Genomic DNA, 21210 nt, shown 5'->3' on the forward strand with positions numbered 1-21210 from the left:
GAGGTTCAGTAGAAGTAGCATTGGGATGAATAAAACTTTTGATATTGTCATAATTATTAGTAATGACATCTCTCATTTACGTAAAGTTCAGTGAAATTCAATTCAGAGACAAATATGACATTAAAAAGTAATGGAGTGTGGTGCTCCTGGAAGTGGGAGGTGCTAGTGAGACACAGAAATAAACAGGTCTCTCATCCAATTTATTTCCTTACCCAGAGTGGTCCATAATTAACTTTTGCTTGGTTGGCACTTCCAACCAGATATAAGGAGGCTGAGGCCCCAGCATCCATAAGTCAGATACCTTCTTCCTCTGTGGTAAGACCTCTCCACCTCCTTAAAGTTGTATATTTGTCTCATCTTTGCACTCAGCAACTGAGGCAGCAGCTAACTGCACTGTTTGAATTGACTTCTGCATGTCTCTTGTAAGATTTGACAATATGCAATCAAGTGGCATTGGTTTAATAAGTAAAAAATAAATAAAAATGACATATTTTTTACCTTAAATCTGTGACTTCCATTTACAGTCAAAAGTGGTGCTCCTGCACTTGTTTGTAAATTGAGGTGGTGTTCTGGAATGTAACTGGGTTTTCAGGGGTATTTATTTGAATTATTTACAGAATGTGTAGTAAAGTGAGTTGCCACTTGGAAAATGAAGGTTATCAGTTACACCTGTAGTTGAATTTGACATGGCTGTAATTATTTAGTTCAATGTTTTCTAGCCCTTTAGGGGATAAATGATAAGGCTTTAGACTTGTGTGTTTTCACAACACTCTCATGTTTCACAGGGTCCTCCAAGAAGTACACATTCATCTGTAGGAGGGGAAAAAGAAGGTGAGACATGGTTTGAGTCTCCACATAAAAAGTGATGAGATTATTCTGAGAGATACCGCTCACCTAACTCTGTTGACTGGGGAGGAAGCACCACAGAGTCAATCATGTTTCTTGTTTCATCTCTTTCCTAGTTATCCGTCACCATGAGTACGGACGCTGAGATGCAAGTCTACGGCAAGGCTGCCATATACCTCCGTAAATCTGAGAAGGAGAGGATGGAGGCACAAGCCGCACCCTTTGATTCAAAGAACGCCTGCTATGTGGCAGACAAGGTGGAGCTGTACCTTAAGGGTTTGGTCACTGCCAGGGCCGACGGGAAGTGTACTGTAACAGTCACGAAACCTGACGGCACTAAGGAGGTAAGCCTGATCTGAAAAGTTTCAAGTTTGTGCAATTACTCTAATTCTTGAAAAATCATTGAAATGATCCAAACAATGTCTATAGGCAATAAGAAATCCCTAACAGAAAATATATAAAGAAGCATTTCATTATTTTTTGCAGACATTATATAACCTTCAAACACAAACACATTATTGCTGCTAATTAAAAATGACATAGAATGTTGACTAGTCAAGAACCACCAGTTGTGTGTCAGTGGGTGATAACAAAGTAGTTGGATTTGATGTGGATATGCATTTTTTAAATGATTCAACTTGTATTTAATGAGCAAAAAGCATTCTGTCATGTCCAGTTTGATCTGCGTGTAAACTACATTTCTGACTGTTTCAGGAAGGAAAAGAGTTCAAAGATGCAGACATCTATGAGATGAACCCCCCTAAGTACGACAAGATTGAGGACATGGCCATGATGACCTACCTGAATGAAGCCTCTGTGTTGTATAACCTCAAAGAGCGTTATGCAGCATGGATGATCTATGTAAGAAACCTGCACATACAAACACACACATACATGAACATAAGAAATACACACATACAGTACTAAACATAAATGAATGGTAGAAACCAAAACATATCAATACAGTAGACCCACATCAGTATACCAAAGTACACCCACATCCTCACATAAATCCAGGTAAATGTCAATCTGACTTTACTAATCCCCTAATATAATTATTCTTTCATCCAGACCTACTCTGGGCTCTTCTGTGCCACGGTGAACCCCTACAAATGGCTCCCAGTGTACGACGCAGAGGTTGTCAACGCCTACAGAGGGAAGAAGAGGGTGGAGGCTCCACCCCATATCTTCTCCGTCTCTGACAACGCCTTTCAGTTCATGATGATTGGTACGAGCTCTCATGGATGGATGGATAAATGGTTGGTTGGTTGGATGGAGGGAGGGACAGATGATTGGAGGGAGGGAGGGAGGGAGGGAGGGAGGGAGGGAGGGAGGGAGGGAGGGAGGGAGGGAGGGAGGGAGGGAGGGAGGGAGGGAGGGAGGGAGGGAGGGATGTTCATAAATGCGCATGGATCTCAAAGTCCATAAGTGCTTATAGATGGATGGATGGATGGATCTATCAATAGGATTTCAAATATGCTTTAGAGAGTTATCTACTGTTTTCTAGTCTAGGTTAGAACAGTTTACTGGGAAAATCTGATCTCACTACCCTTGAATGGAAAATTTTCCAAAGTGAAATTCATGATGAGGCTATGAATTAAATAATGTCCCCATGTGTTCTGAGTATGATAAGCAATGTGTTTTTGGGTTCCAGATAAGGAGAACCAGTCCGTCCTGATTACGTAAGTTGTTTACTAAAATGTCACTTGAGAAAGTGTTTCTATTGTAATAAATTGGGTCACTTGGTGTGATGAAATACATGACAATATGAATGGATTAGAGCATTAGGCTATGTGTAATAACGAGTTGATGAGAAGGAGTATTTGTTAAAGACAGGTTAACAGTGTATTTTTCTATGCTATTTCTTAGTTAAAGCCAATCTGACACTCAAACATGTAACTAAAACCCCTCTTTCTCTGTCATATAAACCAGTGGAGAATCCGGTGCAGGAAAGACTGTCAACACCAAGCGTGTCATCCAGTACTTTGCCACCATTGCAGTGTCTGGTGCCAAGAAGGAAGCAGAACCTGGCAAAATGCAGGTAGGTTGTTGTTATGTTTGCCTTTAAATCACATTTCAGTTTGGTTGGTTGTGTAAACTTTTTTTCCAGTGGTGAATCCTGTTTCAAGCAATTGAGAAAAACTAACTTGACCATGTTACCAGTTTTTGAGCAACTTGTGTTTGTCTCAATCAGGGGTCTCTTGAGGATCAGATCATTGCAGCTAACCCTCTGCTGGAGTCTTATGGTAATGCCAAGACAGTGAGGAACGACAATTCGTCTCGCTTTGTAAGTATGAAGGGCATACTGTGGAAGTTACCTTATATTGAAACATTTTAATTCAGTAGTTCCCTTTTGTTATACACATTTAAGATATTTTCCATTGCTGAAAATTTGAAATTCAAACTTGTCGTGTTTTCAAGGTTCTAAAGTTTGCAATTTCCTCTTTAAAATGTCAGATTTGATTTGCTGTATTATTTTTGTTTCATCAACCCCTACAAAAGAAAAAAAAAAATCATCAAATCCATTATTTATAATCCACATAATAATTCACATTTCCTGTTGCTGCAGGAATTGTTTTCCTGCTGTAGCAAACTGGATCCTACATCAATATCCTACATCTGTATCAATAGATCCAACATCTGTCCAACAAACTGTAACATTTAAAGGGGTCTATCAAAGTAAAATGTTAGATTTATTTGTTGACCTATTTCTAACCCCCATGCTCAACTCTAGGGTAAATTCATCAGGATTCACTTCCAAGCTGGCAAACTGGCTAAAGCTGACATTGAGACCTGTGAGTTGGTTTTGATTGTGTCTCAATGCTTTCCTAAATTCACAGTTACATTTAAATGTAATGATATCCAACAGATGTTCTCATTCTCTCTCTCTCTCTACTCTTTCTCTTTGTGTCATTCTCTCGCTCTCTCTCCACTCTTTCTCTTTGTCATTCTCTCTCGCTGTGTCATTCTCTCTCTCTCTCTCTACTTTCTATTTGTGTCATTCTCTCTCTCTACTCTTTCTCTTTGTGTCATTCTCTCTCTACTTTCTCTTTGTGTCATTCTCTCTACTCTTTCTCTTTGTGTCATTCTCTCTACTCTTTCTCTTTGTGTCATTCACTCTCTCTCCCTCTCCCTCAGACCTGCTGGAGAAGTCCAGAGTGTCCTTCCAGTTGCCCGATGAGAGAGGCTACCACATCTTCTTCCAGATGATGACAGGCCACAAACCTGAGCTAGTTGGTACGCCAGAGGAAATTATTGCCATCCCCATCTATGGAATATATATCGAATATTCATAGTACACACTAATAATAATATTACAATGAGTACATCCAAGGTAACAAGGCATTTAGACATTTGGAAGGTCTCTGGGAAATATCTATCAAGTAATGCACTGTGATGCACTAGTCCACAAGTCTCAGTCTCCTCTTTTGATGCTATTTATTATATACTACATGTATCATTGAGTCTATCTGATGAGTAAAGGAGGGAGAGATACTGTAAAGGTAGGACAGCAGAATTCTAAGAGATTTAACTGACAAGCTGTTCTCCGTTGTCCACAGAAATGGCGCTCATCACCACCAACCCTTACGACTTCCCCATGTGCAGCCAGGGTCAGATCACTGTGGCCAGCATCAATGACAATGAAGAGCTGGATGCCACAGATGTGAGTCAAACAAAGGGTTAACCAAACTCTACATATGGAATTGATAGGACCACCATACACACTGAATGTACTGTGAAATTCCAACTTGGTGGCAGCTGAGAATTTTCATCTATGTTTTTGTTTGATTCTAAATGCCTTGTGTTAGTTAGGCATGTGCCTCAAGGAACTCTTCATGCCTTCCACAAGAGAGCACCACTAAGTGCCCTGTGGAACTGTGTAACTGTGCTGCCATCTACTAATGTGTGGCCAAGCGTTATCATGTGGAACAGAGAAGCAAGTCAATGCTATCTATCCCATTTGTTCTGCAGTGAGCAGCACAGAAATGTAGTGTAACTGACCAAACTACCATTCAGTTCAGTTCACTGTTGTACTTCCTCTTTAATGCCAGGATGCCATTACCATCCTGGGCTTCACTAATGAAGAGAAGATTGGCATCTACAAGCTGACAGGAGCTGTATTGCACCATGGAAACTTGAAATTCAAGCAGAAGCAGCGTGAGGAGCAGGCCGAGCCAGACGGCACAGAGGGTGAGTCCCACTCATAGATACACAATATGTAGAGCATTAGTCACATTCCCAGTCCCCAACATAGAAATAGAACACCTAAGACAGACACATGAAAGTCAGGCAGGAGATCATTTTTGGAGAACAAATTACAACCTCCACAAATGTGGGTGAATCAAAACCTAGCTCACAAAGAAGTTAACCAAACTATTGTGTCAGTGTGAAATCAGAAACAAGTGATCTTGTGTCCCTGAGTCTGTTGTTGTTGGTTCTCACTCCAGTGGCTGATAAAATCGCCTACCTGCTGGGCCTGAACTCAGCTGAGATGTTGAAGGCTCTGTGCTACCCAAGAGTGAAGGTCGGCAATGAGTATGTGACCAAGGGACAGACTGTGCCTCAGGTAAGGCGGCCAAACACAGAATCTACCATTTTCTGAGCACTGGAATATTTTGGGTACGAGTGCATTACTTTTGATTTTCCAAAGCTTGTATCACCTTATCACTAGACATGGTCAATATCTCACATATTAATTTGAGGTATTATCATTACAGGTTAATAACTCAGTCAGTGCTCTGGCCAAGTCTATCTATGAGAGGATGTTCTTGTGGATGGTCATCCGTATCAATGAGATGTTGGACACCAAGAATCCAAGGCAGTTCTATATCGGTGTGCTTGACATTGCCGGGTTTGAGATCTTTGATGTGAGTATGAGAACAGAACAAGACAATTAGTTGTGATTGAGATGGATTACAGTCTTGTATGATGAAATGATCCCTTTTAAAACTCCATCAACAGTACAACAGCATGGAGCAGCTGTGCATCAACTTCACCAATGAGAAACTGCAACAGTTTTTCAACCACACCATGTTCGTCCTGGAGCAAGAGGAGTACAAGAAGGAGGGAATCGTTTGGGCCTTCATTGACTTCGGCATGGACTTGGCTGCCTGCATTGAGCTTATTGAGAAGGTAAGCTGTCTGTGGGGATTATAATGGACCAACGATTAGCCAGTTAGTTAACATTCGCCTTCTACACCTTGCTACATATTGAACTTCCATACTCTCAGACCAAAAGAACAATGTATGAATTTATGGTTGAATCAGAATTGCTGTTAGAATCATTGGCCAGGACGGCAAATTAAGTAATACTTCGAGTACAAATCCCTATCTCTATCCATTACTAATTTAGGAAAGGGCCCATTTTAGCTAGCTAGCTATCCACCGGAGGACAACAACAATGAGATGCAACAATTTAAGTTTTTCTTTCTGTCAATGATGTTTGGATTGTTGTGAAGCCAAATTCAAACTGGCTTCATTTCACACATTTTTTGGTGCACCAGGACCATTCACAGATAAGCTCACTCAGTTTAGCTCAACTTTGATTTGCTGTTATTGTATAATAAAATATCAATGGAGGCCAAATGCTCATCGTCTTCTTCCCATGCATTCAATGTTACAATATCATATTAGTTTTGACAGAAAGCATCAGATAGAAGAGCTACACATACAGAGAAAGAGGGGCGCAGTTTTGTTTTACCTGGTGAAATACATTCAGGCTCTTGCTAAGCGAGACGAAAGATATAAAATAATGTGTCATTTTTGGGGGGGAAGCCTGGCTTCCCTTGGCACCCATGAATACATGCCACTGACAAGTTATCTGACTGTTGAGAACACAATATGTTTCCTATTATGTGCCTCTAAATGAATATAATCCTATAATAGCATGTTTACTAAAGGATTAAATGTGATCCTAAATGGAAATATCACTAATTTCATATACATCTCTTTTCGTAAAGCCATTGGGCATCTTCTCCATCCTTGAAGAGGAGTGCATGTTCCCCAAGTCTTCAGACACTACCTTCAAGGACAAGCTGTACGCCCAGCATCTTGGCAAAACAAATGCATTTGAAAAGCCCAAGCCTGCCAAAGGCAAGGCAGAGGCCCACTTCTCCCTGGTGCACTACGCCGGAACTGTGGACTACAACATCACTGGCTGGCTGGAGAAGAACAAGGATCCCCTGAACGACTCAGTTTGTCAGCTGTACCAGAAGTCTGGAGTCAAAATTCTGGCTGCCCTGTATCCTGCTCCCCCACCTGAGGGTAAGAATAGAATAGCGTCAAATGATTTAATTAAGTACTACTTATAACTTAGACCGAATGTTCTTTAAAGTCTTTGAATGTATAACAATTTCTCAGGGTGTTTTCACCAGGTTAATTTATTCATACACTTGTTTTTTTCAAATCATACAATATGTGTTATTTCACACAATGACATTGGCAGCATTTGCCTCTAGATAAGTGTGAAGTTAACATGTTAAGGGTGTGTACTGGAGGCGAAGTCAGGTGCAGGAGAGCAGAGTGTAGTTAACAGGCACACTTTTTATTCCGGTCCAAACGAAAGCACATAAGTACATTTAACGTGTCCAAAACACGGAACATAGACAAAAGTCTGGCGCATAACAATACCCACATAACATCAAAACAATTTAACACAAAGACATGGAGGGGAACAGAGGACTAAATACATTCAGTGTGACTAGGGAATGAAAACCAGGTGTGTATGGAACAAGACAAAACAAATGGGAATATGAAAAATGGAGCGGCGATGGCTAGAAAGCCGATGACGTTGATCGCCGCCCGAACAAGGAGAGGAGCCGATTTCGGCGGAAGTCATGACATAACCAGAGATTCTCTGGTTTATAATTAGTGTGCTTGCTGAAGACAAGACCACTCTAGATTTCTTACGTAATCGTGTTATTATTCTATTTATTCCACCCGCTCTAGGAAATGTACTTTTCTAGTTATCTTTTACTTTTCCCCATTTTAACAGATAAAGCCAAGAAAGGAGGCAAGAAGAAGGGTGGTTCCATGCAGACTGTGTCCTCCCAGTTCAGGGTGAGCTATTGAAATGTGTATATTCAGTCCTTCAAAAGGTGCATTGATTATCATAAATGATTTCTGAGAAAATGGTTTGTAACACTCTCACAGGAGAACTTACATAAGCTGATGACCAACTTGAGGAGCACTCATCCTCACTTTGTGCGCTGCCTGATCCCCAACGAGTCAAAGACTCCAGGTACAAGAAATATTCAGTTAAATATGTAATCTAATCAGTACAGTATCAGTAACCTCAACCATTCCAATCTTTAACCTGTTTATGAGTATTAAATAGACTTGGTTTGTTTTACCAGGTCTGATGGAGAACTTCCTGGTTATCCACCAGCTCAGGTGTAATGGTGTACTGGAGGGTATCAGGATCTGCAGAAAGGGCTTCCCCAGCAGAATCATCTATGCTGACTTCAAGCAGAGGTACACGCACGCACACACACACACACACACACACACACACACACCACAGAAAAGATCTGCTACAAGGGTTTTCCCAGCATTAGAATAGGCTTACCATTTACGAAATATAACCAACATATTACAACTTGACATGTTAAAAATGTCTCCTCATTCAGGTACAAAGTACTGAATGCCAGTGTCATCCCTGAGGGCCAGTTCATGGACAACAAGAAGGCTTCTGAGAAGCTGCTTGGGTCCATTGATGTGAATCATGAGGATTACAAGTTTGGACACACCAAGGTCAGTCAAATACCCCCAATAAAAGGTGACAAAACACAACTTGAATGATAATTTAAACCCGTACCATATAAAATCTCTCCAGGTGATCTATCCATCCTTTTGTTCTTTCTTCTTCATTTCACTAATGGAAAAGCTGGAAAAACATTGTACTGTTTTTTTCTTCAAAGTCATTCATCACAAGTATAGAAGAGAAACTAAACTCATTATCATGTACATTGTGTTAGAGTGGTATGGCTGCAGTTATCTGTATACGTGTACATTATTAATCTACAACTGTACAATAACTAACAACTTAGAAACAACCTATCCCATGGTTTGTTTGTAACCATTGCAAAGTTAATGTTGTTTAAATCAATCTAGTGGTGTTGTTCCCCTCTTTTGATTCAACCCTTTCTATCTGTCACCATCTGTGGTTCCATTGACCATGTTAACCTGTTCTCAGGTGTTCTTCAAAGCCGGTCTGCTGGGTGTCCTGGAGGAGATGAGAGATGAGAAGCTGGCCTCTCTAGTCGGCATGGTCCAGGCTCTCAGCCGTGGATTCCTCATGAGGAGAGAGTTTAGCAAGATGATGGAGAGGAGGTGAGGAATAGTAGACATCTTGGCAAAGCTTTCTGTCAACCACCTGTATCTAATGGATTATGATTACATACTGTATATGCTGTGAGATGTTCAGAATGAAAAAGTACATCTTATAATGGTCTACTAAAGCTTTTGGGTTAATTCATTTAGTCCAGAAATGGATGTAGCAACTAAGGATTCTAGCTTTATAGCTGCAGTTTGGGATTTGGCTGTTCAATTGTCATTTAAACGTGTGGAATTTACACATTCATTCTTGAAGTATATAAAATGCCTCATGAGCTTAGCACGCACGACCTGTCAGTACTTGCATCTAGAGAGCTGTATATGAATTTAAGAGGGGTTACATTTCCCCAGCCCCATGCCTCAGCTGTAAACAAACAGTGGTGGGGGGACCATTTTGTTGTTCTTCGAGTCACAGACTGTAGCTTTAAGCATGTCACTCACCATGCCATTCTATCCTTTCTGTCGACCAGAGAATCAGTTTACGCCATCCAGTACAACATCCGCTCATTCATGAATGTGAAAACGTGGCCATGGATGAAGTTGTACTTCAAGATCAAGCCCCTGCTGCAGAGCGCTGAGACTGAGAAGGAGCTGGCCAACATGAAGGAGAACTATGATAAGATGACAGCAGACCTGGCCAAGGCTCTGTCCACGAAGAAGCAAATGGAGGAGAAATTGGTGGCCCTGATGCAGGAGAAGAATGACCTGGCGCTCCAAGTCGCATCTGTGAGTGAAAAAACAACCTTCATTACTGTCAAATTTACATTCACATGAATAAACGTATATATGTACACACCTTTTTATTGCCAATGTTATATACTTTATATATCTCATGAATTTTGATTGATTTACTCTGACCTTCAATATACAAAGTGAGGCCTCAGATTTTTTTTCCCCCTGTTCTGAAACCAGGAAGGAGAGAGTCTGAACGATGCTGAGGAAAGGTGCGAGGGGCTCATCAAGAGCAAGATCCAGCTGGAGGCCAAGCTCAAAGAGACGACCGAGAGGCTGGAGGATGAGGAGGAGATCAATGCTGAGTTGACTGCCAAGAAGAGGAAGCTGGAGGATGAGTGCTCTGAGCTGAAGAAGGACATTGATGACCTGGAGCTCACCCTGGCCAAAGTGGAGAAGGAGAAGCATGCCACTGAAAACAAGGTCTTGTGTTTTACCATAGACAGTCTAACCAAACAATAATCAACTCAAAACATAGCTTAACAGAAATGGAATTCACTTGTACAATAGTAGAATTTCAGTTGTGGGGTACTCCCAACATTCATTGCATGTTCTGCTCCCCCTCATTTATGACTGCCATTAAGTACACTGGCATGATGAACACTGACATCTAGTGTTGAATATATAGTATAGTAATTGTTGATGCAGTGCGAATCTAAATGAAATGAATGCAATATATAACAAACTAAATCTCCCCTTTAAGTGACCAAAGACTAATTTTGATGTTGCCGTTTTCAGGTTAAAAACCTGACTGAGGAGATGGCATCTATGGATGAGAGTGTTGCCAAGCTGACCAAGGAGAAGAAAGCCCTCCAAGAGGCCCACCAGCAGACACTGGATGACCTGCAGGCAGAGGAGGACAAAGTCAACACTCTGACCAAGGCCAAGACCAAGCTGGAACAGCAAGTGGACGACGTGAGTGGAGTTTGACATTTTGGCCATGAAAGTATGTAAAACGATATCTTCAGTTGTTTAGATTTTAACAATATATGTGTTTTTATCTTCTAGCTTGAGGGTTCTCTGGAGCAAGAGAAGAAGCTTCGTATGGACCTTGAGCGATCCAAGAGAAAGCTGGAGGGAGATCTGAAACTGGCCCAGGAGTCCATAATGGACCTGGAGAATGACAAGCAGCAAGCTGATGAGAAAATCAAGAAGTAAACACAAATGACTACAGTATTACCTGCTATAATGGTTGTTCTTGACTAATTCTTGTAATTATGAATTAGCATTTACATGGAGATTCTTACAAGCAAAGTGAATGGTATGATCCTCTCCCTTTACACATCAAAGCAAAACCAACTCTGCAATGAACGTGTTTGTGTTTCTTAGGAAGGAGTTTGAGACCACCCAGCTCCTCAGCAAGGTTGAGGATGAGCAGTCTCTGGGAGCTCAGCTGCAGAAGAAGATCAAGGAACTCCAGGTACAGTAGAGGATATAAGCTCCAGTAAAGAAAAGCACAGACTTGAATCATTTCTTGAAAAACATTATTCTGGTACCACACATTTTTCCAGGTGGCTTCTGATAGCTGAGTAGGTTGGAAGATGGTGCTTCTTAACATTGTGGTTTTGGCTCCTGCATGGGACACTGTCTACTGAATATATTAGTGTAACTGGCTTCGTATTAAACACATTTATGCAAAATATACATACTATTATTATTTTGTGAAGTTCAATTGTTTCAACTATATTGTAGTGTTCATCCCCCCTGCTCCTACCCCTGTTCTAGGCCCGTATTGAGGAGCTGGAGGAGGAAATTGAGGCTGAGCGTGCTGCCAGGGCTAAGGTTGAGAAGCAGAGGGCCGATCTCTCCAGGGAACTTGAGGAGATCAGCGAGAGGCTGGAGGAGGCCGGAGGCGCCACTGCTGCTCAGATTGAGATGAACAAGAAGCGTGAGGCTGAGTTCCAGAAGCTGCGTCGTGATCTTGAAGAGTCCACCCTGCAGCATGAGGCCACAGCCGCCGCTCTGCGCAAGAAGCAGGCCGACAGTGTGGCTGAGCTTGGGGAGCAGATCGACAACCTGCAGCGCGTCAAGCAGAAGCTGGAGAAGGAGAAGAGCGAATACAAGATGGAGATTGATGACCTCTCCAGCAACATGGAGGCCGTCGCCAAGGCTAAGGTGAGTAGTAACGTTTTGATCAAGCAGTGTTGAGGGTGGTCAACTACATTACCATTCAAGTCAACTGAAGTTGACAGCAGTCACATATATATAAAGTAATGATGGAACATGTTACACTAACAGGGCAATCTGGAGAAGATGTGCCGTACTCTTGAGGACCAACTGAGTGAGCTCAAGACTAAGAATGATGAGAATGTTCGCCAGGTCAACGACATCAGCGGACAGAGAGCCAGACTCCTGACAGAAAATGGTACCATCAACAATGAACAACAAGCCAATGCTTTCCTTTAGTAGAAAACAAAACTTGTTGTGGGCTGTATCCACACAGATTCTACTGTACTATTTGCTGCCCAATTGCCCTACAATACCTCAAAATAGATTTTCAATCTTAGAGAACAGAGACCCTATTAACAAAATGTCCCTCTGTCCCTGCAGGTGAGTTTGGTCGCCAGCTGGAGGAGAAGGAAGCCCTGGTGTCTCAGCTGACTAGAGGAAAACAGGCCTTCACCCAGCAGGTGGAGGAGCTGAAGAGGGCGATTGAGGAGGAGGTCAAGGTAAGGGACCCAAAATGGACTCCACGTCCACAGAGTTTAGAGCTATATCTTCATGTAGATGGTAACTACGCCACCCTCTGAGACTCCTAATGTCTATCCACTGTCAGAGACTCCTACTGTCTCTCCACCCTCAGAGACTTCGACCATAATTTGTTTGACTATCTCTCTAATCTCTCTTTGTCTTTCTTTCTCACAGGCTAAAAACGCACTGGCCCACGGTGTCCAGTCTGCCCGCCATGACTGTGACCTCCTGAGGGAGCAGTTTGAGGAGGAGCAGGAGGCCAAGGCAGAGCTGCAACGCGGCATGTCCAAGGCCAACAGTGAGGTGGCTCAGTGGAGGACTAAGTATGAAACTGATGCTATCCAGCGCACAGAGGAGCTGGAGGAGGCCAAGTGAGTCACACGCAACAGAAAAAACTCAGATATGGTGTGGATGATGAGGGTGGTAGGGGGCTCTGAGAAAATGTTACATCAATATGTATTGTAACATATCTTTCACTCCATAAAACCTCCCTCTATTGTCCAATAGGAAGAAGCTGGCCCAGCGTCTGCAGGAGGCTGAGGAGACCATTGAGGCGACCAACTCCAAGTGCGCCTCCCTGGAGAAGACCAAGCAGAGGCTGCAGGGAGAGGTGGAGGACCTCATGATTGATGTTGAGAGAGCCAACGCATTGGCCGCCAACCTCGACAAGAAGCAGAGAAACTTTGACAAGGTGAAAATGAATAAAGCTATATCTTTTATCAATTTTATAATTGTTGCATATTTATAATTCAAAACTCTTTACCAAAGACTTCTGATAAAAATCCCATGGATTCCCCTAGGTTCTGGCAGAGTGGAAGCAGAAGTATGAGGAGGGCCAGGCTGAGCTGGAAGGAGCTCAGAAGGAGGCTCGCTCTATGAGCACTGAACTCTTCAAGATGAAGAACTCCTACGAGGAGGCTCTGGATCATCTGGAGACTCTGAAGAGAGAGAACAAGAACCTGCAACGTGATTATTTGACAGCGATTCTATTTGGCTTATGTTTGATTAGCAAGATGAATTGCTGTTAATTAATTAAGTGTTATCCTGATTCAATATCAACTTCAGTACATTGACATATCCACTTAAAATCCCCCAGGTCTAAACTGCTCTTGTGTGTGTGTGCAGAGGAGATCTCTGACCTGACTGAGCAGATCGGAGAGACTGGCAAGAGCATCCATGAGCTGGAGAAGGCCAAGAAGACCGTGGAGACAGAGAAGTCTGAGATCCAGACCGCTCTGGAGGAGGCTGAGGTACAAACTACAGCTGTCTGATGGGAAAAGCAGTGTTAACTAACCAATGCCAGCTACAGTGAAAGGCTCTCTGTATTGGTGTTTATTGTAGTCATATATATTTAATTCCTACATCCAAATGTACTGAACAAAACTTTCCTGACCCCTTCTGTTTGTCCAGGGAACACTGGAGCACGAGGAATCCAAGATTCTGCGTGTGCAGCTGGAGCTGAACCAGATCAAGGGTGAGGTGGACAGGAAGATCGCTGAGAAGGACGAGGAGATGGAGCAGATCAAGAGGAACAGCCAGAGGGTGGTTGACTCCATGCAGAGCACCCTGGACTCTGAGGTCAGGAGCAGGAATGATGCCCTGAGGGTGAAGAAGAAGATGGAGGGAGACCTGAATGAGATGGAGATCCAGCTGAGCCACTCCAACAGGCAGGCCGCTGAGGCCCAGAAACAGCTGAGGAACGTCCAGGGACAGCTCAAGGTAAAGGGACTGGGACATCAGGTTCAAACACCTTAACATGAAGAGGAATTTGTTTGTGAATAGCCCCTACTTCCACAAGTCCTAATGAACGTATGTCATTGTGAACCACAGGATGCCCAATTGCACCTTGATGACGCCGTCCGTGTCGCAGAAGACATGAAGGAGCAGGCAGCCATGGTGGAGCGCAGAAACGGTCTGATGGTGGCTGAAATTGAGGAGCTCAGAGTTGCTCTGGAGCAGACAGAGAGAGGCCGCAAAGTGGCTGAGACTGAGCTGGTAGACGCCAGCGAGCGTGTTGGACTGCTGCACTCCCAGGTATGGGTCAAAAGCCATTTCTTATGACACTCAACCAAGCATACAGTTTAAACACACCTGGAATTTGCCTTAGATTTTCATATTTTCAGTCTTGTGACTTGCAAGTTCTCTTGAGAGTCAAACAAATTATCTTGTTTCCTTCTTCAGAACACCAGCCTTCTAAACACCAAGAAGAAGCTGGAGACTGATCTGGTGCAGGTGCAGGGAGAGGTGGATGACATCGTCCAGGAGGCCAGGAATGCAGAAGAGAAGGCCAAGAAGGCCATCACTGACGTGAGTCCTTGAATTACATCATCTTGATTTGTCCCTAAGGGCCAATGGTAGCTGGACTGGTTACGAACAACAAAGATCTCAGAGGAACGTTATGATCGGTGCCAGTTGGTGCATAAATTAAAGAAACTACTATTCCAGGCGGCCATGATGGCTGAGGAGCTGAAGAAGGAGCAGGACACCAGCTCTCACCTGGAGAGGATGAAGAAGAACCTGGAGGTCACAGTCAAGGACCTGCAGCACCGCCTGGATGAGGCTGAGAATCTGGCCATGAAGGGAGGCAAGAAGCAGCTCCAGAAACTGGAGTCCAGGGTGAGTTATCAGCAGGGGGGATTAGGGTGGATTGAAAGACGGATTGCTGGAAATGTATTTCATCATGTGAAAATACACAGGAGCATTTTGTAATTACTTTTTATCTCAATAACCCACCTAGATCAGGGGTTCCCAAACTTCTTTGCATCGGGGACCACCCCTTTTGTGACAGTGAATTCATCAGGGACGCCCCTCTTATTAATATCAGAACACAACTCCTACTTTAAAGTGCGATAAAAATAGCATCCACTCAGATTTACTATGACTTCTGTAGTGCATGACTGGACTAATCAAGTCTCAGGCCCTGGGAAATAAACATTTTAAGTCCCCCCTCTTTGCATCAGAGAGAAAATGTTGCAGTTTTAAAGCTTACATTACAGTGCATTTATGATCACAACAAAACCAATTATAACAATTTTACACTTATTTAGTGGAGTTGATCAAAGACCTTTAAAAAATCTAGTTGCTTCCTTCAGGCTTAAACTGTTGTCTCAGCAGACTTCTTCTAATCTGCCATTTCATTCATAATAATAATTCACAATAAATATCAACACACAATATAATATACATTAATCCGATTAATGTCATAGTAATAATTTATCTCTCTTGTTACCTCTCGTTCACTGGCCGTTGCTAGGGAAGCTAGCGTTGCTATGCGGGGCTACCAGCTAGCGGGCTAATGGCTGAATTAGCTTGTTGGCTAGGGGACTTTAATAAGTTCATAAAACCTAAAAACACAACATAACATCTTAACAAACATATGTACACACTCCAGAAACATTGCCGTCTTAAATATGGTGCTTTTCCACTTGCTTACCTTCAAAATAAAGATATAGAAATGTATTTATGTCGGTGCTTCTCTCTGCTGTTAGCTCATTTGGCGAACTTCTCTCAACTGTCATAGCGCGAGCTCCATAATAGAAGAAATGTCACATCATTAAAATATGCGAGTGGCGGCCTCTACTGGCCATACTGGTACTGCACCATACACCACTAAACGCATGACAACATCGACAGTCATATTACTAACACAAGAAGAATTGAGTTGTGAGCCTCCCAGACCCGTTGTTTATCTAAGAGTTAATAACATAAATTGTGGATGAATAATATTACATTGTACTGTATTGCACCCTCTAAACTTTTCCCAAAAGATCCCTGGCTGTTTAATCTATTCTTGCTAGAAATATACATAAACAAATTGAAATGTAAATTCCACTTTGGGAACCACTGACCCAGATAATGAAAAGTTGATGTTATTATTACAGCCCCCTTCAAATAAAATAATAAAATGACTTGACTGAGTAGAAGACTATTCCTCTGTTTTACAAATAGACGTTACGTCTGATTTCACCACTTCAAACAAATGCCTACATGTATTTCTCCTCAAAGGTGCGTGAGCTCGAGACTGAGGTGGAGGCCGAGCAGAGAAGAGGTGTAGACGCAGTCAAGGGAGTCCGCAAGTATGAGCGCAGAGTCAAGGAGCTCACTTACCAGGTAAGAGATAGAGAAAGTGTTATCTTCACACACTTGACACTAACACAGACAGGTTTGTGTATAAAACTATACTGACATTGATTCTTTGATCTTCTCCCACAGACTGAGGAGGATAAGAAGAACATTGGCAGACTTCAGGACCTGGTAGATAAGCTGCAGATGAAAGTGAAGGCCTACAAGAGGCATTCTGAGGAAGCGGTGAGTCACAGACATAGTCAAATACTCTGAAAAAAATATTTGTTCCCCTACAAAGTGTAATGTCCATGTGGTTTAGTTGAAGTGTTGCTAGAGCACACCAGTCAGCAATGACTCAATTGATATTACAAGTAATTGCTTAAGAAATTCTCAACATTTCTGAGTGTTTGCTGCGCTGGGGGCTGGTCTAGTGGTAGTGCTGGAGGCAGCGGTTTGATCACCCGTTTCCGCTAACTCACTTCCTCTGCTGTATCATCTATCTCCCTGTATACATTGCTATCCTAAAGCTGCCTTTTTTTGTATTTATTTTTTTAAATACCTTTAAAAACAGAATATTAATTTGCTACCTGAAGCTTCAAACTTTAAATGCTGATGTTCTGCTCTCCCTCTCTTTTCCTCACCCAGGAGGAAGCAGCAAACCAGCACATGTCTAAGTTCAGGAAGGTTCAGCATGAGCTGGAGGAGGCTGAGGAGCGTGCTGACATCGCTGAGACTCAGGTCAACAAGCTCAGAGCCAAGACCCGTGACTCTGGAAAGGTACAGAACTGCTGCTAAACCTGTACCTGACTCATGTTCAGATATGACCACATCAACACCACCTATGATTCAGTCTTCACAGAGGTCAATACTGACCTTTTACACTCAACTGTATTGAAGATCTCTAAGAAGAACATTTCAGGAAGGGCTAAACAATCTAATAAGAGTAATTCAGTTAGTACTTCAACATTAAAATCCAAGCTGAGCACTGAGCATAAAAGACTTGATCCATTATATTCTCTTCAAGTCTATCCATATATTTATCATGTTCATTATTATTACTGATTCATTATATTCTATCCATATATTTATCATGTTCATTATTATTACTGACCCATTATATTCTTCTTACAGGGAAAAGAAGTTGCTGAATAAACAAGACCAAAGTATTGAAGATCAAAGTCTTACCATTTTCCTGTGTTGCATAAAATATGATTTTCATGGTGAAATGTTGAGCATTGATTAAAAACATGTGGATCTACATACACTTCCTTTGTGACTGTGGACTTCTTTCTCAGCAAACAGATGTTTCATACCATAAAATATTGTACTTTAAATAATGGAGCAATCTGGGATTCCAACAGCAAAAGTGGTCACCCCGAAAAAGCAGTCCGTTTTTTGTGTAAAAGGCTGAGGGATGAGGCTGGAAAAATCGAACCACTCTCGAATTATCAGACTGAGGTATGGATGCAAGGACTGCAACTTTGTTCTTGCTTAGTCACACTTATTGAATTCAATGTAGTTCAGCCAGCCTCGGCATTTAAGCTGCTTCTTTATACAAGGTAATGCTGGTAGATTGCCATTGGAAATAATGACTCTAGTGTGTAAAAATCTGACACTGGCTAAATATGCATGTCAATTTTGAGCCTTACCCCCAGCCGTTTATTTTGTAGTTCCTGCCCAGGCAGCAGCCAATCTTCCTGGGGTCTGGCAAAAATTAAGACAGTTATACAATTTAAAAAACATTACAATACATTCATAACAGATTTCCCAACACACTAAGTGTGTGCCCTCAGACCCCTACTCTACTACCACATATCTCCGACACAAAATCTGTTATCATGTGTGTGTAATACCCTTGTTTGAACCAGGTATTGAGTTTATTTGTTATAATTAATTGGTTATATATTTAAAAGATAATTGAATAATTGAACTGTAATGTTGTTAATGCATTATGCTTTTGAAGAAATATTTATTTAATGTATAAGTGAATAGTTTGTTTTACTTTGAATTGTAAGTTTTGACCAATAAGGTCGCTCGTTAAGTTGTGGCCAATGGGAGTTGACCTGGTTAACAGGAGGCCTGGGAAAAAAGAGAGGGAAAAAGACGTTGATGAAAAGAATGGACGTTTTTACCTTAGGATGGTTGGTAAAGAAATTATAAAAGAAGACGACAGAACTAGAACAAACCCCATAACTACTAGGATATGAAGGGAAATACATGTTTTATTTTATAAAAGAGTTGTTATAATTGTGTTAAAACTTAGTAAAGACTGAAGCTACCGTCTCGTCGTGGAGGTATTTGTCAGCATTGAGATTAGCCTAGCATCGTGGGACACTGGGAGATAATTGCTTGGGAAGCATAACGAGATCGTGTTCCCATGGGATATCGGTTACGGCTAAGGAGTGTTGTCTGCATGGGTAGCTGTGCTTGCCTTGGACTTTGTGAGGAAACCTGCATGGAACTGCCATACTTCGCTGAGGGAATATCTACCAAGCAGTGAGTAACCACAACGTGAGGTGCTTCAGGATATTTTTGGGTGTCATCATTTTTTGAGCTCCAACGCGCGCCAACGGTTTATTTAAGCGAACTTGAAATAATTTGGACTCATTGGGGTTTATTATTTTCTATTTCTTTTGTTGTGTCTGAAAATGTATTTGTGTTTGAAAATGTTTTAATACACATATGGAACGTTATGTATATTGAGTTGGTGGAGTCATTGATTGTCTCAATTTAATTTAATGCATGGGATGGTCTATCCTGATTCAATAACAGAAACCTATAATCATTTATTCTGAAGTTAATACCCTATTGTCATAACCCTAGATAGTTTACAATAGGAATTCTTATTGGAGATGTCCTTCTCACCTAACATCCCATGCTGCTGAGATACTCTGCATAAGTTAATATTGTGAGAGTCATATTCGAGCCTGGTGAGAGGGTTACATGTGTATGCATGTGTTTGTGCCTTTTTTGTGTTGCTTCACAGTCCCTGCTGTTCCTTACTTAACCTTTAACTAGGCTAGTCAGTTAACCTGTTATGGCTAGGGGGCAGTATTTTCACGGCTGGATAAAAAACGTATCCGATTTAATCTGGTTACTACTCCTGCCCAGTAACTAGAATATGCATATAATTATTGGCTTTGGATAGAAAACACTCCAAAGTTTCTAAAACTGTTTGAATGGTGTCTGTGAGTATAACAGAACTCAAATGGCAGGTCAAAACCTGAGAGATTCCTTTACAGGAAGTGGCCTGTCTGACCATTTCTTGAACTTCTTTGCCATCTCTATCTTTTACAAAGGATCTCTGCTCTAACGTGACACTTCCTACGTCTTCCATGGGCGCTCAGAGCCTGGGAAAAAACCGAATGTCGTCATTCCAGCCCCAGGCTGAAACACATTATCGCCTTTCTCAAGTGGCCGATCAAGGGACTGTGGGCTTAGGCGCATGCCCTGGCCGCCCCCGTCTTTGTGATTTTTCCTCTGTTTGCCGAAAAGGAGATTCCCGGTCGGAATATTATCGCTTTTTTACGAGATAAATTGCATAAAAATTGATTTTAAACAGCGGTTGACATGCTTCGAAGTACGGTAATGGAATATTTAGATTTTTTTTTGTCACGAATTGCGCCATGCGCGTGACCCTTCTTTACCATTCGGATAGTGTCTGGGACGCACAAACAAAACGCCGCTATTCGGATATAACGATGGATTATTTTGGACCAAACCAACATTTGTTATTGAAGTAGCAGTCCTGGGAGTGCATTCTGACGAAGACAACAAAAGGTAATCAAACTTTTATAATAGTAAATCTGATATTGGTGAGTGCTAAACTTGCCGGGTGTCTAAATAGCTAGCCCGTGATGCCTGGGCTATGTACTTAGAATATTGCAAAATGTGCTTTCACCAAAAAGCTATTTTAAAATCGGACATATCGAGTGCATAGAGGAGTTCTGTATCTATAATTCTTAAAATAATTGTTATGCTTTTTGTGAACGTTTATCGTGAGTTTATCTTGACACAACGCTGGCCAAACAGGATGTAGTTACAAATAAAAGGGAGTTAAATGGTTCCAGTCGGCCGTGAAGCGTCTATGTATACGGGTAGTAGTCTAGCTCCATTTTCAGACACAAGTTTCTAATTTTGTCAGAAAGTCGCTTTATAGCAAGTTAAAGCGTACCGTTAGTTCGCTAGCGAACGATAGCTTGCTGGCTCTCTAGCTAACGTTACGTGTATGATCTGTGAAGTAACATTATTCGAATCAGAAAACCATTTGCATTGCTAGGTATAGCCTAATGCTACCTAGCTAACATTGAACCTAGTTTGTTAGCTTTAGCTTCCTGCCGATTCATACCACAGCTAGCTACATGTCTGAACAAAAGACTCCACTTCAGCCGGATTATTACACGACCCATCAAATTAGCCAGGTGTGTCTGGGGGTGATTATGGCCATCTATTGTATTTCATAAACATGTGTACATGTCTAGACAAAAGTGACCCATCCACTTAGCTAGATGTGGCTGGGGAGTGGTTTAGCATTTCTTTCAC

The 21210-nt window shown here is 41.9% G+C and overlaps 1 protein-coding gene across 1 annotated transcript; it reads left to right on the forward strand.

Moving 5' to 3' along the window:
* Nucleotides 1-962: 962 nt before the first annotated feature.
* LOC123725408 (myosin heavy chain, fast skeletal muscle) lies at nucleotides 963-17932 on the forward strand. The gene is made up of 39 exons (XM_045690689.1): nucleotides 963-1190; nucleotides 1561-1707; nucleotides 1918-2074; nucleotides 2501-2528; nucleotides 2779-2887; nucleotides 3041-3133; nucleotides 3581-3641; nucleotides 3985-4083; nucleotides 4407-4510; nucleotides 4899-5037; nucleotides 5295-5413; nucleotides 5565-5714; nucleotides 5809-5979; nucleotides 6807-7110; nucleotides 7841-7905; nucleotides 7999-8086; nucleotides 8202-8319; nucleotides 8475-8598; nucleotides 9041-9177; nucleotides 9651-9906; nucleotides 10093-10335; nucleotides 10651-10827; nucleotides 10921-11066; nucleotides 11242-11332; nucleotides 11638-12027; nucleotides 12151-12277; nucleotides 12463-12581; nucleotides 12778-12974; nucleotides 13111-13294; nucleotides 13404-13569; nucleotides 13729-13853; nucleotides 14014-14322; nucleotides 14434-14637; nucleotides 14785-14910; nucleotides 15049-15219; nucleotides 16609-16713; nucleotides 16816-16911; nucleotides 17314-17445; nucleotides 17800-17932. The coding sequence occupies exons 1-39, from the start codon at nucleotides 975-977 to the stop codon at nucleotides 17818-17820; spliced, it is 5814 nt and encodes a 1937-aa protein (XP_045546645.1). The 5' UTR covers nucleotides 963-974; the 3' UTR covers nucleotides 17821-17932.
* Nucleotides 17933-21210: the final 3278 nt, after the last annotated feature.

Source organism: Salmo salar, chromosome ssa12 (assembly GCF_905237065.1).
Source record: "Salmo salar chromosome ssa12, Ssal_v3.1, whole genome shotgun sequence".
NCBI lineage: Eukaryota > Metazoa > Chordata > Actinopteri > Salmoniformes > Salmonidae > Salmo > Salmo salar.

Coding starts and splice junctions, on each gene's coding strand:
- LOC123725408 (XM_045690689.1), top strand. CDS start 975: ATGAGTACGGACGCTGAGATGCAAGTCTACGGCAAGGCTGCCATATAC. Junction 4,511..4,898: donor AAGAGCTGGATGCCACAGAT/GTGAGTCAAACA, acceptor CTTTAATGCCAG/GATGCCATTACCATCCTGGG. Junction 14,638..14,784: donor TTGGACTGCTGCACTCCCAG/GTATGGGTCAAA, acceptor TTCCTTCTTCAG/AACACCAGCCTTCTAAACAC.